Here is a 14461-nt window from a genome sequence, read left to right as displayed (position 1 = left end):
CATCAGTGAAGGATGACACCCGCAGTGGCAATTCTAGTAAGCGATATAGCGGATTTTCTGATGATCCGGGAAGCTGACCTGGCGCCTGATCTGTGCCTAAAGATCATTACGTCGCAAGACTGCTTCCCAACAATTTCTGGCCAACCTGTCAATTACGACCGTTTTGCCATGCTTCGAATACCCCAACTTATGGACGAACCGTCGAAATCCAACGTAGACGAACTGTTCGGGGCAAAAGAGGTCTCAGAATCAGTGACGGCCTCTGCATCCCTCGAGTTTTTCAAGGAACACGGTCTTTTCTACACGGAAAATGCAGCAGTCGGAGGAATCGTGGATGCCTTAGACCAGCAGGGACTGTCCAGCAGCCCAGATAGCTTCAAATTCTTCAGCGGCTGCATAATTGGAGATGATGTACGTATTGGAACCAAAGGGCGTTGAGTATTCTAACCTAGAGCAGCGTATCCAATCCATTTTGCGGCCATACCTTTTGCACCCTAACCCACAAGTCTGTCGCTCCTTCGGTAGCGATCCAAGTCATATATTTGCATTTTCCCTCGGTCCAACTCACGGGGATCGAGTTGTTGTTCATATGTGGGGGGCTGGCTCACGTGTGGTATTCTATGGAAGCTCACACAAGAAGCCGTTGAAGGGTGTGTTGGCTGCAAATGGCTTGCTAGAGGTTCCGCTGGCCTCCTTGAGGAAAAATGGCTGCGAGCCAATCGACGTCCAAATGGAGAAAGGCGGCATGTAAGTCTTCGATTCCGCTCTTGACAACCACCCAGATTCCTAACGAACCCCAAGCGCAATCCTGCATTATAGGCACGCATTCGAAATCAAAACCGGTTTTACAAGCGCATACGGACTGGAAAGCCCCACGATTAGTGATGCTGGTACACGGAGCTTATGACAAAATTCGACACGCAGGACGGCTCAAAATATTGGATCTCGTAGCTACAAGTATGCCGCGGGGTCCATCTGTTGAAACACTTCCGCTGAGCCAGAGAACCCCACGAGCGATGTTGCTCCTACACCGAACGATGTGAGCTGGTTGCTCGTGGTCATGTTGCTCATAGGCCACAGCGGAGTTGACATAATATGTAGTTGCCCAGATCGGTCTGAGCTGTGCCTGCCATCAAACCAAATGGGAGTCTGGTGATGCTGCGAATGAGGTGGTGGTGACTGGGTGACAACGTCGAAGGATAGACAAGTTGGGTCGGGGTCGATCATGTCGGTGATCTGGCTTGCTGAATTTGGCTGTACAGACAAGCGGTCTCGAAATGCTGTTGCCTGATGCACAGGGTCATTGGCGGGGACAGGTTGCACTTGAGCAAGGTCTCCGTGAAATTCTTCCCTGGCTATTTGAGCGATTGCTGGCTTGGCGTTCTGCGAAGCATTAGGCCTACGGCCTGTCGCAGGTGATGACTCTCTTTTTTATTGTTTTGCTGCAAATAACTCTTTTCTTGTCATGCGTCGTAGTTCCAGACCACGTTTCTTTATGAATTTCCTTTGACTTGGCGGTCCGCTTCTTGCACATTTGTGTGCCCAAAACTTACTCGCTTGAGTAAAAGTGGTCGTGCAAAATGGACAGAATTCCCTACAGACATAATCTGACTTTCGTTAGTAATCGATCGCGAGAGGATGTCGGGGGGCAATACGCCTTCCAAAGTGCCGCGTGAGTTCCTGCCTTCTTTTGAAAAGCCTCTCTGAGCGAGCGCAGTCGTTGTGCGGGCACCCGCTTGGCATCTCTATCGACGGATGCTGACCTCTGTCGGAGTCATCGGAGAATTCCTCGAAGTCGTTACCAGAGTCTTGTGGTTCACTGTTCTTATACTCGAGCTGCTGATGGACGAGAAGGACGTGAATTTGAGAAAATAAGGTCGCGAAGCGTGTCTGCAAAGCCTGTCAGATTGACTGGTCTCACCCTGTAGTGCTGAGCTTCACCTGAAAGGCCCAAATATGTTCCCGTACTTCCTCATGAGTCGTGAAAGTTTCCCAGCATACAGTGCATTCAATGATGCTGGAACTGCTCCGGCTGGAAGTCTCGCCTGAAGTCCGTACACTTTCTGGCCGCTGATGTGCAGAAATTGCCTGTAATCTCGCAATTGATGCCGCTATCTCTGCCTGTTTCGCGCGTTAGGCTAATGGTTTTGATTCAAATGACGCGACTCTTACTTGGAAAGCCCATGCATGTTCGCGAAGTTCCTGGCGAGAATCAAACGTCGCGAGACATACCGTGCATCTGGAGATAGGTTCCGACATAGTTCAGTACGGGGCAATGGAGTTGAGAAGCTGGTAAAGCAGGCGTGTTGTTTGATCAGAGATGGACACAGGTATTGGAGACCCCGCACAGTCAAGCACAGCCAACGAGCTTGGTGCCTGTGCCGAAACCCAGAAGCGAGCACAGATTGGGAAGCGGTGGCTGCCCTAGTCCAGGAGCTGAAAGCACCTGGTGCGGTAATTGGCGCACAGGTGCCAGATCGGAGTGCACCGGTGCAACAGGTGCAAGTGTTGCACTGGTGCAGAGGAACAGCCCACATGAGATTCTGAGTGCAGTGTACAAGATACAAGGATAGTCAAGGCAGTAGTTGCACCTGGTGCCGGTAAACTGCAACGCAACTGTCGGAATTCGTTCCTTCCAGCTGTGACTCGGCAACCGGGGAAGATAGCAAATCGAGACGCAATCTACTTGCATAGTGATTCAACTGCTACATCTGGCGACTGAAAGCTATAGACCATTGTTGCCGTTCTCCAAGATATATATAGAGCGAAATCTTCTCACGAAAAGTAGTGTCCTCTTCATTACTCTCAACCTCATCAGCTTCCGCCAACATACGTCCCAAGATTCCTATTCTCCCATTCATTAATATAGTAACTCAAAGGTGCGCTGCCAAAATGTTCTGTTTACGTCGTCGCTAATCAAATGTAGTCTAGATCCAATCATCTCAATCGCCATGGCTACATGTACTTCGCGTAGTGGATCTGGGAAGGTGTCATGCACGGGCTGTTATGGCACGGGCTCCACTAGCACTGAGCCATACACTTGCTACGGCTGTGGGGCTACCGGAAAAGTCAATTGTACGACCTGCAGCGGCACAGGCCAGACTTGATGTCCTGCGGTGATGGATTCGTCGTGAGGTTTTAGGTGGATAGGACTGCCGCTACTCTTTTTTTGTCCCCAAATAACGGGGGGGTTTTTTTTTAATGAGGGTGGCGGTCCCTTGGTGGTCACTGTTCCTGTCCTTTATTTTCATAAGTCGGTCTTCACAGAGTGATGGGTCCGTGTAGCTCAGCGGAGATATATATTACCGAGCCGACCCGTCCGTTACTCGAGGGTTTGCTTAAACATTTTCCTCGGAAGTGACAAATTAGTAGTATTACCTTCACAATGATAGCTTCATCGCAACCCTCACTTGACGTCAGCACAGAACAAAAGCGGCGAAGTCAACCCTTGGTGCACTTGGCGGCTGGCGCGTGAGATAGTTTACAACTCATTACCTGCATGAAGCTGACTGTTCCTAGGACCGGTGGTGCTGCAACCTCAATACTCACTTCTCCGCTCGACGTCCTACGAACGCGACTTCAGTCCGACCTTTACCTGCGTTCGTCGCAACCGACTGTCACCGGTCAACCCTCACGCTCTCGCTTTTACCGCACCGCCCTTGGCCACGTTTTCGAAACGTTTGAAATACTGCGCACGATCAAGAATAACGAGGGATGGCGTGGACTGTTTCGCGGCCTCGGGCCCAGTCTGGCCGGCGTGGTTCCTGCAACTGCCATAAAGTTCTATGTGTACGGAAACACTAAGCTCTTCGTAGCTAGATACCTGAACCAGAAGGAGGGCGATCCTATCATACATGCGTATGCCGCCGTTGCCGCCAGCATCGCAACCGCAACGGCGACGAATCCCGTGTGGCTCGTGAAGACCAGGCTCCAACTCGACAGATCACGTGCCATTAGCGGCGCTACGATGCGACAATACAAGGGAAGTTTCGACTGTGTGCAAAAAGTGCTGCGGACAGAGGGAATTCCCGGGTTGTACCGCGGATTAAGCGCGAGCTACTTAGGCACAGTAGAGACGGTTCTGCATCTTGTTCTCTACGAAAAGCTTAAGGTGGCTTTTCAGGCTCCATTTCTCAGTCATCGGTCAGGGCACAATGTGCATCCAGCTTGGGAAGAATTCGGAAAATGGGTCAGTACCAGTGGTGCTGCTGGCTGCGCTAAATTTGCTGCAGTTCTGGTCACATACCCCCATGAGGTACAGAAGCCTTAATCACCATTGGTTTCACATAGTAATTCGTTCTGTAGGTAATTCGAACGCGTCTACGTCAGGCGCCAACATCGAACGGCACCCCAACATATACTGGTCTTGGCCAATGCTTTGGTCTGATTTGGAAGCATGAAGGTTGGCGAGGGTTATATGGTGGTCTCACACCACACCTCGTGCGCTCAATTCCGTCTGCTATAATAACTCTTGGCGTATACGAGTTTGTTTTGCGGATGGCCAACTCCCATACAGTGTGACAGGCTTTAGCAATTGTGTGCAGGGAACGTCGTACAAGCAAATCGCAAAAGGAAGCAATGGACTGTCGGCAAGCGCGTATTGTCTACATTGTACAATGAGGGGCCCGTGGTTGCAGTGTACGATAGTTAGCGGGAAATATAACTCACAGCTCTTCAATACCCGAGCTGTTCGGTTTGGGACAGCTTGGATCCTGCAACATCATGCCAATCATGTACCGGGCCTCAGAGACGGTCTTGCACATCCAACGGGGCTATCCCGTCGATATCTGGAGCGTAGAATTTGCAGTATGTGTTCAGACCAAATCACAGTTCCACTTACGGATTCCTTATAACCACTCCTTCTCTGTCCCAGGCGTGAGATCTCTTTGCAGGAAAGACGTTGTTCAGCGCCCGCAAAGTAGATGGCAGTTCCTCGGACGGAGCTCACTTCGCTAAGCTCATCGCGGTACTGGGTCCACCGCCTCTAGAGCTCCTCAACCAGCATCGCAACCGAGCGCTCGAGTACTGGGATGCGCAAGGTTCGTTTAGCAGAATCCTTTCCATTAGCCTGTTCACGGGAAGTCTGACCATTGTCTCCCAAGAAATTGGAGAAACTTAGTGCCTATACCGAGAGGGAAACCCCTTGAAGCAGTGGGCAGCAAACTTGAGAACAATCTCAAGTTCTTGCAATTCATTCGAAGGGCCCTGACATGGGACCCGGACACTCGGCCTACGGCAGAGCAACTTCTGCAAGACCCATGGTTGACGGACTGAGTCAGGATTGATAAGCGAGTATTCCATGGTGATTCATCCTCAGGGCAGACCATGGCAAACTGTCTCCCGAGATCGGCTCATTCCTCTGTTGCGGGTTAGATGAAGCAAAGCCAAAGGCTAATGATGTAATTTTCGAGAGCAACAGGCTTCGTTGCTTATGCCAGTAGGCTTGTCTTGTGGCATACCCGTAGTAACCACTACGAGGCTAATTTGCCGTAGGAGGCCAGCCACAGCTTTGCAAATAGCCTCATAACATTCAAAGCTGTACAGTAGACAATACAGAGAGCGAAGTGGGTGTCGCGCTTGATCCTTAGGTATTCGGCTTTCAGTAGGTTAGCCTTATTTGTTTGATATCCGGGAGCAGAGTCTTATCTAGCCATGCAGCCAGCTCATATACTAGTGACCCGGCTAAGCCTAGGATCCTAGATCTAAGATATATAATAAAGTCTATAAAAGGGATTATAATTTAGTAACGTAAACTTTAACCGCTATTCCAAACCCGGAACGTGGATACTTAGGTATATAATAGCTAATAAAGCACTAGACTCTTAGGAATATTCTTATTAAATTTATATAAACGTACCGCTAGGCTCTATTTATAAGCTATTATAGCGAATTATAGATCCGTATTAGCTATTTTAAGCGGGGCGTATATTGTAATTTATAATAAGGTAGGCTTATAATAAAAAGTATTACCTCTCTTTATATTATTATAATTAGAATAATTAAAGGCTAGTTATAATACGAAATATAGACTTCTAATAGCTTTAATTACGTTTTTTAATTTTATATTAGAAACGGATTATATTTAAAAGTGTTTACTTAGATTATTTTAGTCCTTAACTAGTTTAGTACGTAGTATAGGCTAAATATTAATAAGGGATTATATTAATATTATTATAATGAGTATATTACTTCTTTTTTATAAACGACTCTATTTTTCTAAGCTCGACCTTATACGAGCTAGACCTAGACTTAATCTTACTATATACTGTTTATTATACTTAATAATAAGTAATAATAATTATTAAAGTTAAATATAAATACCTTAAGTAGCTTTTAATAAAGTACCTTAACTCGTACTAATACTATCTTAACCCTATAATTTATTTATAAATAAGCTACTACGGCTATTACTAAAGGTTTAAGAAGGCCTATTATATTAATATTAGGCTTTTTAAATATTAAGACTATTTATAAAATATAAGGTTAGTTAACGTAAGTAGCTCTTAGAGTCCGGGGCTAGCTATAGATCCTATCCTTAACTAAGTTAAATATTATAATATTTTAAATAGCTAAAACCCGCCCCTAATATTAATTCTAAAAGTACTTATTTATAAACTACTATTTACGCTACTAATACTTATTCTGGACGTTACTAAATAATAAGAATTAGTTAACGAAAGTAATTAAGTAAAGCTTAGTATAAATAGTAATTTATAGCGCTATAAAAAAGTATTAAATAGGCTTTTAATAATAATAGTAGTAATTAATAAGTAAAGAGTAGAATAGAACTCTATAGTTAGTAAACGGGGTTTAGCCTTTATTTTTATATATTAAAATATTTAGTTTTATTTATAATTACTATTCCGGACGTTTTAGGTTCGTATAGTCTAGCTTTATAATTAGTAAACCTATTTCGGAGCTAAAAGGACTATAAATATTATAAAATTAGACTTATTAAAACAATTCCCCTATAGCTAAGTTATTACTAAAGGCCCTAACCGATACGCCGGGCTATATATACTATACTATACGACTATATTATATATAAACTATAGAGTTATTTTTATTACGAGGTCGCCGAGCCGTCTTTTGCTTACTATAGGGCCTAACTTTTTATAGAGCTAGTGCATAACGTAAGTACCTTAATTTACGTAGGTATTAATAATATTATCCCCTCCGCGCTTTTAATAAACTCGCTATAATAAGACCTTAAGTAACTACTTATAAAAAGGATATAATACTTTAAGTTAACGTTTATAATACTTATTAATAAGGATTTAAATATAAACGAGACCCGATTAGTACCTTACTAGTTTAATTACTTCTCTTAAAATTAAGTACTTTTATTACTAAACTATCCGACCCTAAACATTAATATATTACTAACGGTCTCTAGTTACGCTATTTAAGCTAGTTATATTATATATAATATTATTTATTAGTTATAACTATAGCTAGTAAAGTATAATTAAACCTAACTTTCTAAAACTTATAATAAAGCCGATTATTATATATATATACCTTAACTTATAACTTAGTAAATAACCGTAGAAGTAATACTAAGTACGTAGTCTAGTTACGAGCCTTACTTTTTTAAAAATACCGCTAGGTTTTAATATATTTTTATAATATAACTTAGGGGATAATCCTAGTTATAGTATATATATAGTACTAAGCTGTTTAAATGCATAGTTTAGCTACGTTATTACTAATAGACGTAGTTTATAACGCAATAAGGCGAGCGGGAAAGATAGTGCTTATTAATTACGGAATATATCGTAGTTAAGGGGAGTAAAATAGAGAATAGACTCGTATTAATAAGAATTAATTTTAAAATAGTTTTTTATGCTATAATATTACGAACGGATTAAGACGACTATTTATATTTTACGCTAGTTTTAGTATATTAGTTTTAATACGCTAGTTTTAGTACGCTAGTTTTAGTATATTAGTTTTAGTACGCTAGTTTTAATACGCTAGTTTTAATACGTTAGTTTTAGTATACTAGTTTCAATATATTAGTTTTAGTATATTAGTTTTAGTATACTAGTTTTAATACGCGGGTTTTAGTACGCTAGTTCTAGTACGCGGGTTTAAATATACTAGTTTTAGTACGTAGGTTTTAATATACTAGTTTTAATACGCTAGTTCTAATACGCTAGTTTTAGTACGTAGGTTTTAGTACGCTAGTTCTAATATACTAGTTTTGGCCTATAGTTATATAGTATTATGTATATCTTACTTTATTTTTAGAATAAATATTAATTCTTTTAATTTACCCTACGAAGTATATAGTATTTCCGATACTTTATACTATCTATATACCTCTACGTATTAGTAAGAGGAAGAACTTATATAGTTATTAATAGCTCGTTACGGGCGTTTACCTTAACTAAGTCTAATTATAACTAAACTAAATATACGCTTAAAAGCTAGAAATATACTTAATTATTCCCCCTAGCTTGCTCTATAGAATTCTTTTTACCTTACGTCTCTAAGGATATTTATTAAATATAGTAAGTATTTACTATGTTCTACCTTACTACTCTAAAATAAAAAAAGTAAATAAATTAGGGGGGGTATGTGCTATATATATATATCGACCCGAGTTATATTTTAAGTCGTAGTAAAAACTATATTAATTAGCTAGTACGGGACGAGCGGAATTAGAATAGACCGAGTAGCGCGGAGCTAGCTTATTAAAATAGAACTAGCTAATATATACTAGTACCTATATACTAGCTATAGATATACTAGTATAAATATACTAGCGTCTATATAACTAGAGGAGCCTATATAGACGCTAGTAGCGCTTACTTAATATGCTCTCTATTTATTAGTATCTATGTGCTAGTATTTATATATTAGTATTTATATACTAGTATCTATGTGCTAGCATCTGTGTGCTAGTATCTATATACTAATATCTATATATTAGTATTTATATACTAGTATTTATATACTAGTATTTATATACTAGTATTTGTATACTAGTATCTGTGTATTAGTATCTATATACTAGTATCTATATACTAGTATCTATGTGCTAGTATTTATATATTAGTATCTGTGTATTAGTATCTATATATTAGTATTTATGTGCTAATATCTGTGTGCTAGTATCTATGTGCTAGTATTCGGCTTCTTAGTAAAAGCCACCTGTTTTCTTAGTATTATACCCTTAGATAAGTAGTTATTGAGTTTGCGCATCGTCTTTTAGATTTACTAACGATTTAGGGTATTATAATATAAATAGTAAATAGATCTGCTCGTAATATAATATTATTAGAACTGCGCCCTCTAACTTCGAAACTCTATATTAATTATAGTACTTAACTATTATAATTATCGTTATCTCGTATATTATAGCTATAAGAGGCTAACTAAGCCCCCGTTATAAACCTAAAAATAATTAAGTAGTATATTTTAATATTACGGGCGTAACGCTTTTTATAACTAAGCGTAAAGCGATTTACGACGCACTTTAAACTAGAGTTATCCGTAGTACGCTTATTATATAAAATATTCCTTAAATATAATACTAACTAAATATATATTATATATTTTTCTATACGTTCTTCTTATAATTATATAAGAAACTATCTTTCATGTTCTATTATTATATAACTATACGAATCTAGCAATAAAGTTTACTTACCTTACTTACTTTTAAATATAACCTTTATAGAGGTCTCGTAATTAGTATATAGCTACTAAGTCCTACTTAGCTCTTAAATTCGAATATAATACTTATAACTATTATTATAATAACTAACGAGCTATTAAATAGTATATAACTACGCTAAACTATTAAATAGATTTATTTTCTAACGAACCCGAGTATTATTACGACTTTTATTTTTATTTTAAGGTTTTAAATAATAAAGATATACTTAGGGAGTATAAAATAAATAAATACTTTTATTACGATCTATACAACCGAATACTCTAAAACTTAAATAATATTAAAATAGTTCGTTACTAAACTATAAATTATAAAATCGGCCTAATTTATATAGTATTATAATAATAGAGCGTACTGCGGTAATAACGTATCCTACCTTTTTTATTATAAATTATACGTAACTACGGCCGGTATTTTTTATTATTTAGAGGAGGGAGTATATAAAAAAGTATTATTAACTTAGCTTAGAGTTTTTTAAGTAGTTAAAAAGCGTAATTTAAATAGTATACTTACGAAATAATTATAAGAGTGGGCTATAGAGGTTATTTTAGAGGCTACTATAGAATCTTAGGATCCCGTTACTAAGATTTTTAATTACTCTCTATGTAATAATTATTTTATAAGCCTCGAGTTATTAAACTAATACTTTAAATTACTTAAATACTAGTAGAGCCTCTATTACTATTTTAAATACGGCTACTCTAAGGAGTTTAGTATATTAATAGCCGTTACGGAGTATTTATAAAGTAAAAGCTATAATTTTATAGCCTTCGAGGCTATCTAGGAGTTTATAATATAAATCTTTAATCTTAAATATATAATTACTCTTTAAATAGGCTTATATTTAAAAAAGAAATATAATATTTAGTTAATATTAATTACGAGATAGTACGGAGTAAAATATCGACGTACTTAAGTATTGGTAAAAATAAAGAGTAGTTTTTGAATAAGGAGCTTTAAGCTATTTAAAAACTATATTAAATATAAAAAAGGCTTTAGAAGTAGTTCTAACGAATGCTCTTACCCTTTTTTTATACTTTTAATTAAGTAATTAAGCTCCGTAATACCTTAGGTAATAATAAGCTCTATAAAGGGGATAATTAGTAAATTTAGATCTTAAATAAACCTAACTCCGTTTTCTATATATAACCTTATAATAAATAAAATCGAGGATATTATTGTAAAATAGAGAATTATATAATAGTATTTTTATAATATACTTAGTTTTATTAAGTCTTAAGAGGGTTTATTTATAAACCCTCTTTAGGTTATAAGTACGTTTTTATATTATAAATTACTAAATAGATTAGCCTTCTTTTTTCTTAACGTTTAGTTATTAAGTATTCTTAAGCTAATAAAACTAAATACTAGTTATTTATAACTAAGAGTTAAGGAAGATATCTTCTTTATAAAAAGACGCTCTTTGCTCTAGTTTTACTTAAATTATTACTATAGTATCGGCCCCTTTACGGCCTAGTATACTATCTAATTAATCGTCTCTTTTTTATAATAATAAATAGTCTATTATAATCTCTTTAAAGTGCGCTCCTTTGCGGATAAGCTAGGGGTATCTAGGTATTAGCGTCGTTTTTAATAGCTCTCTAAATAGTATATATAAGCCTCTAATATTACTTTTACTAAGACTAGCGCGGTAGCTAGTAGTAGCGCTAGTTATAAATAAGGGTTTTTAAGATAAGATTAGAGTATTTAAATCTATCGTATCGTAAAATACGATAAATACTCTTTTAATAACGGTTCTTAATACGGTTTAAGAATTACTTACTTATTTAAAGTTAGTTAAGTATACTTCTAAATAAGAAATAGCTACTACTTTAATATTAAACTACTATAGTTAAGTAACCGTTTTTTTTAATATAGACTTTAATTAAGTATATATAATTATAATAAAATAGAGGTAGGATACTTAAAATAATAATTAAAGTATAAGTAAGTAACGTAGTTAAGAAAATATAGGGTTAAAGAAGTAAAATAGTAATAGTAATTCGGACTTATAAACTTTTACTCTAAGTATAGTAAAGACTTAATAAATCTAGTTAATAAATAAAAGTAATAAAAAAAGAGAATAGTAAATAAAAAGAGGGGTAGTAGTTAAAATATTAAAAAAGACTAACTAATACTTTTATTAATATAGCTAAGGCACAGGATTTTAGCGCTATTATTTACTTAATATAAGGTACTACTTATAATATACTAATTAAATTAGTAATATAATCCCGCGAGCTAAGTAATAAAAAGGGTTACTTTTAATTAATTATTTAGTAGCTAACCGGCCCACCTTTAGAACTCCCTCTTTCTTATAAAGTTAATATAAAATAATTAATTTTTATTATTACTAAGACCATACTATTCTTATTATATTACTATAGTCTAGATATTAATAAATCTAAACCTATAATTAAGGAGACTAATTACGAAAAACGGGAACTTTTGAGATACTTAAAGTGCTTAAGTACTAGAGGAGTATAAGGTTAAATGCCCTCTTGCGCAACTTGTATATAAAAAGAACGATTAGTATATATAGTATCTTACTAATTTATACTTTATAAAAGTATTACTTGCGAGGTAATACTTATACGGCCTCCGCGGCATAACTAAGCTAGGCGCGGCACTAAGTACGCTAACTAAAGTATAGCTTATTATAGAAAAGGGGCCCGAGTTCGAATATGAAATCACTACTTATTTATTAACTTCCCCAGCTATAAGGTATATTAGCAAGGCGGCTAATATAAGTAAATATAGTACTATATTAGCAACGTTTTCTAAGTATAGCGGACCCTTTAAGTATTACTATATTTATACTTACGCTACTTGTAACAGCCGCTCAGTCTATAAAATTACTTATCGAAACTATTAATCGCTATAAAGGTCGGGATAAAACCTTATCTTAACTATAAGTAGAGCTCGAGGCCTTCTTACGGATCCTAGATACGCTATATAAGGTTATCGAAACAGAATCTACTATAATAATCCTTTTTAAAAACCCTATTCTCTAATATAACTAGTTATATAACGACTTTAAAAAAGCTATAAACGTGTTTAGTAAGAAGTTTAAATTAGGCTTCCGAGATTAAGTAAAAATAGAGTTTATATAGGGTAATATTAACGATTTCTTAAATACTTTATTAAGTTATAAAGAAACGATCTCAATAGGTCTCGGTATAATTACTATATTTATTACCTATTTTACTAATTTACGTTAACTTAAGTCTTATTTTATAGTAGCTTATATTATATTAAATAGATATTTAAAGCTTTTTAAAAAGTCCTTAAGGAATATAATAAGATAATTATAAATACTATTTATTACCTTAACGTTCGACTATAGTATATTAATAAAAAGATAAACGGGTTAACTATAGAAGTTATAAATAGCGTAAATACTTTTAATATAATTATAAACCTAGAGGATAAGCGGGTTATAATAAAGTAATACTTATAAATTTATAAAGATACGTAGTACTATTTTAAGACCTTAGTAAACAATAAGGACTTTTTAAAGCATTAACTAGCTCTAATTAATAATAAAAACGACTAAATATAATTCGAAGTATAGCTAATAATATACCGAATACTAAATAAAAGCTAAGATAACTTCTTAGAAACTATTAGTTAGTTATATAAACGCTTAGTATCCTTACCTCGGAATAGGATAAGTTAAGATAAAAATAAGAAATTATAATTAAAAAAGGACCTTAAGGCTTTAAAAAAGTATTTAGAAGTTTATAAAGTAGCTTTTAGAATAATTACTTAATAAAAAATATATTAAGTTAATAAGTTAATTATAAACATTAAAAATAATTAAGTAGTTATTATTACTTTAATAAACCTTTTTAATATTAAGAAAGTATTATTTACGAACGGCTTAGTATAATAAATCGGCTTATTAAGAAACGAAACTACTTAATAAATATTTATAGATCGTTATTATAGTCGTTTTAGGGTAATATTTAGTATTAAAATATATATTATTACTTAAGTTTTATTAGATTTATAAACGGCTAAAGATTATATTACGTATTAGGCCTATATTAATAAATAACTATTTATATACGAAGCGATAGGAAGGAGGCTAATTCTAAACGAAGTTAAGAAGCGTATTTCTAGAGTTAATAAGAAATAGCCGGCTAATAACGAGGTATAAATAAGCACAAAGCGTACTTATAGATTATAACTACCGTAGTTAATAATAATATTATTATAAATAACTATATTATAGGATTATTCTTATAAGATTTAGAAGTTATTATATAGAACGAAAAAAGTATATATATAAAAATATCCTATATCTAAGACTTTAATATATAGCGTAACTTATATAAAAGAGAAAGTTATTAATAGCTCGAAGTAAGAGACCTAGCTTAGGTAAAGCTTAGAATCGTAATACCCTTAATACTACCTTAGTACGCAATCCCGTAATACTAAGGACGAAAAATCAAAATAATACCGGAACTTTAAGGTACGGAAAGCATACTAATAATAAAATAATACCCAAAGCTACCGTACTAGTATACTACTTAAGTATTTATACTAATATACTATTTATACTAGTATAGTAATTCGGTGCCTTAAAATTGTTATACTAGTATGCTATTCGTACTAATATACTATTCGTACCGGTATACTATTTATATTAGTATAGCAATTTATATAATATAATCGTATTAATATAGCTATCTAAGGACCTTAACTCTTTATACTAGTATAATATTCGTAGTAATTCAGTGTTCGTAATAGTACGGTAGGCATACTATTATA

At 35.4% G+C, this 14461-nt stretch overlaps 5 protein-coding genes across 5 annotated transcripts; 4 read left to right on the top strand and 1 right to left on the bottom strand.

Moving 5' to 3' along the window:
• Nucleotides 1-12: 12 nt before the first annotated feature.
• Nucleotides 13-819, top strand: CLUP02_13071 (uncharacterized protein; the record flags this gene model as incomplete). Its single annotated transcript, XM_049292017.1, has 4 exons — nucleotides 13-36; nucleotides 103-411; nucleotides 458-747; nucleotides 783-819. The coding sequence occupies 4 exons, from the start codon at nucleotides 13-15 to the stop codon at nucleotides 817-819; spliced, it is 660 nt and encodes a 219-aa protein (XP_049149163.1).
• Nucleotides 820-951: 132 nt separating this feature from the next.
• On the bottom strand, nucleotides 952-2692 carry CLUP02_13070 (uncharacterized protein; the record flags this gene model as incomplete). Its single annotated transcript, XM_049292016.1, has 9 exons — nucleotides 952-1399; nucleotides 1488-1525; nucleotides 1554-1594; nucleotides 1656-1703; nucleotides 1764-1890; nucleotides 1922-1967; nucleotides 2025-2121; nucleotides 2233-2289; nucleotides 2359-2692. 9 exons carry the CDS (start codon nucleotides 2690-2692, stop codon nucleotides 952-954), a joined length of 1236 nt encoding a protein of 411 aa, XP_049149162.1.
• An 807-nt stretch (nucleotides 2693-3499) lies between these two features.
• CLUP02_13069 (uncharacterized protein) lies at nucleotides 3500-4270 on the top strand (the record flags this gene model as incomplete). The annotated part of the gene is made up of 1 exon (XM_049292015.1): nucleotides 3500-4270. One exon carries the CDS (start codon nucleotides 3500-3502, stop codon nucleotides 4268-4270), a length of 771 nt encoding a protein of 256 aa, XP_049149161.1.
• A 452-nt stretch (nucleotides 4271-4722) lies between these two features.
• Nucleotides 4723-5274, top strand: CLUP02_13068 (protein kinase domain-containing protein; the record flags this gene model as incomplete). Its single annotated transcript, XM_049292014.1, has 3 exons — nucleotides 4723-4810; nucleotides 4881-5043; nucleotides 5103-5274. The coding sequence occupies 3 exons, from the start codon at nucleotides 4723-4725 to the stop codon at nucleotides 5272-5274; spliced, it is 423 nt and encodes a 140-aa protein (XP_049149160.1).
• Nucleotides 5275-12798: 7524 nt separating this feature from the next.
• CLUP02_13067 (uncharacterized protein) lies at nucleotides 12799-13031 on the top strand (the record flags this gene model as incomplete). The annotated part of the gene is made up of 2 exons (XM_049292013.1): nucleotides 12799-12901; nucleotides 12970-13031. Coding segments are annotated over 2 exons (165 nt in total), but the record flags the coding sequence as incomplete, so codon positions are not given.
• Between the last annotated feature and the right edge of the window lie 1430 nt (nucleotides 13032-14461).

Source organism: Colletotrichum lupini, chromosome 7, assembly GCF_023278565.1.
Source record: "Colletotrichum lupini chromosome 7, complete sequence".
NCBI classification, from domain to species: domain Eukaryota; kingdom Fungi; phylum Ascomycota; class Sordariomycetes; order Glomerellales; family Glomerellaceae; genus Colletotrichum; species Colletotrichum lupini.
Note: the sequence above shows the minus strand (reverse complement) of the source record. Positions and strands in the feature narration are given on the sequence as shown.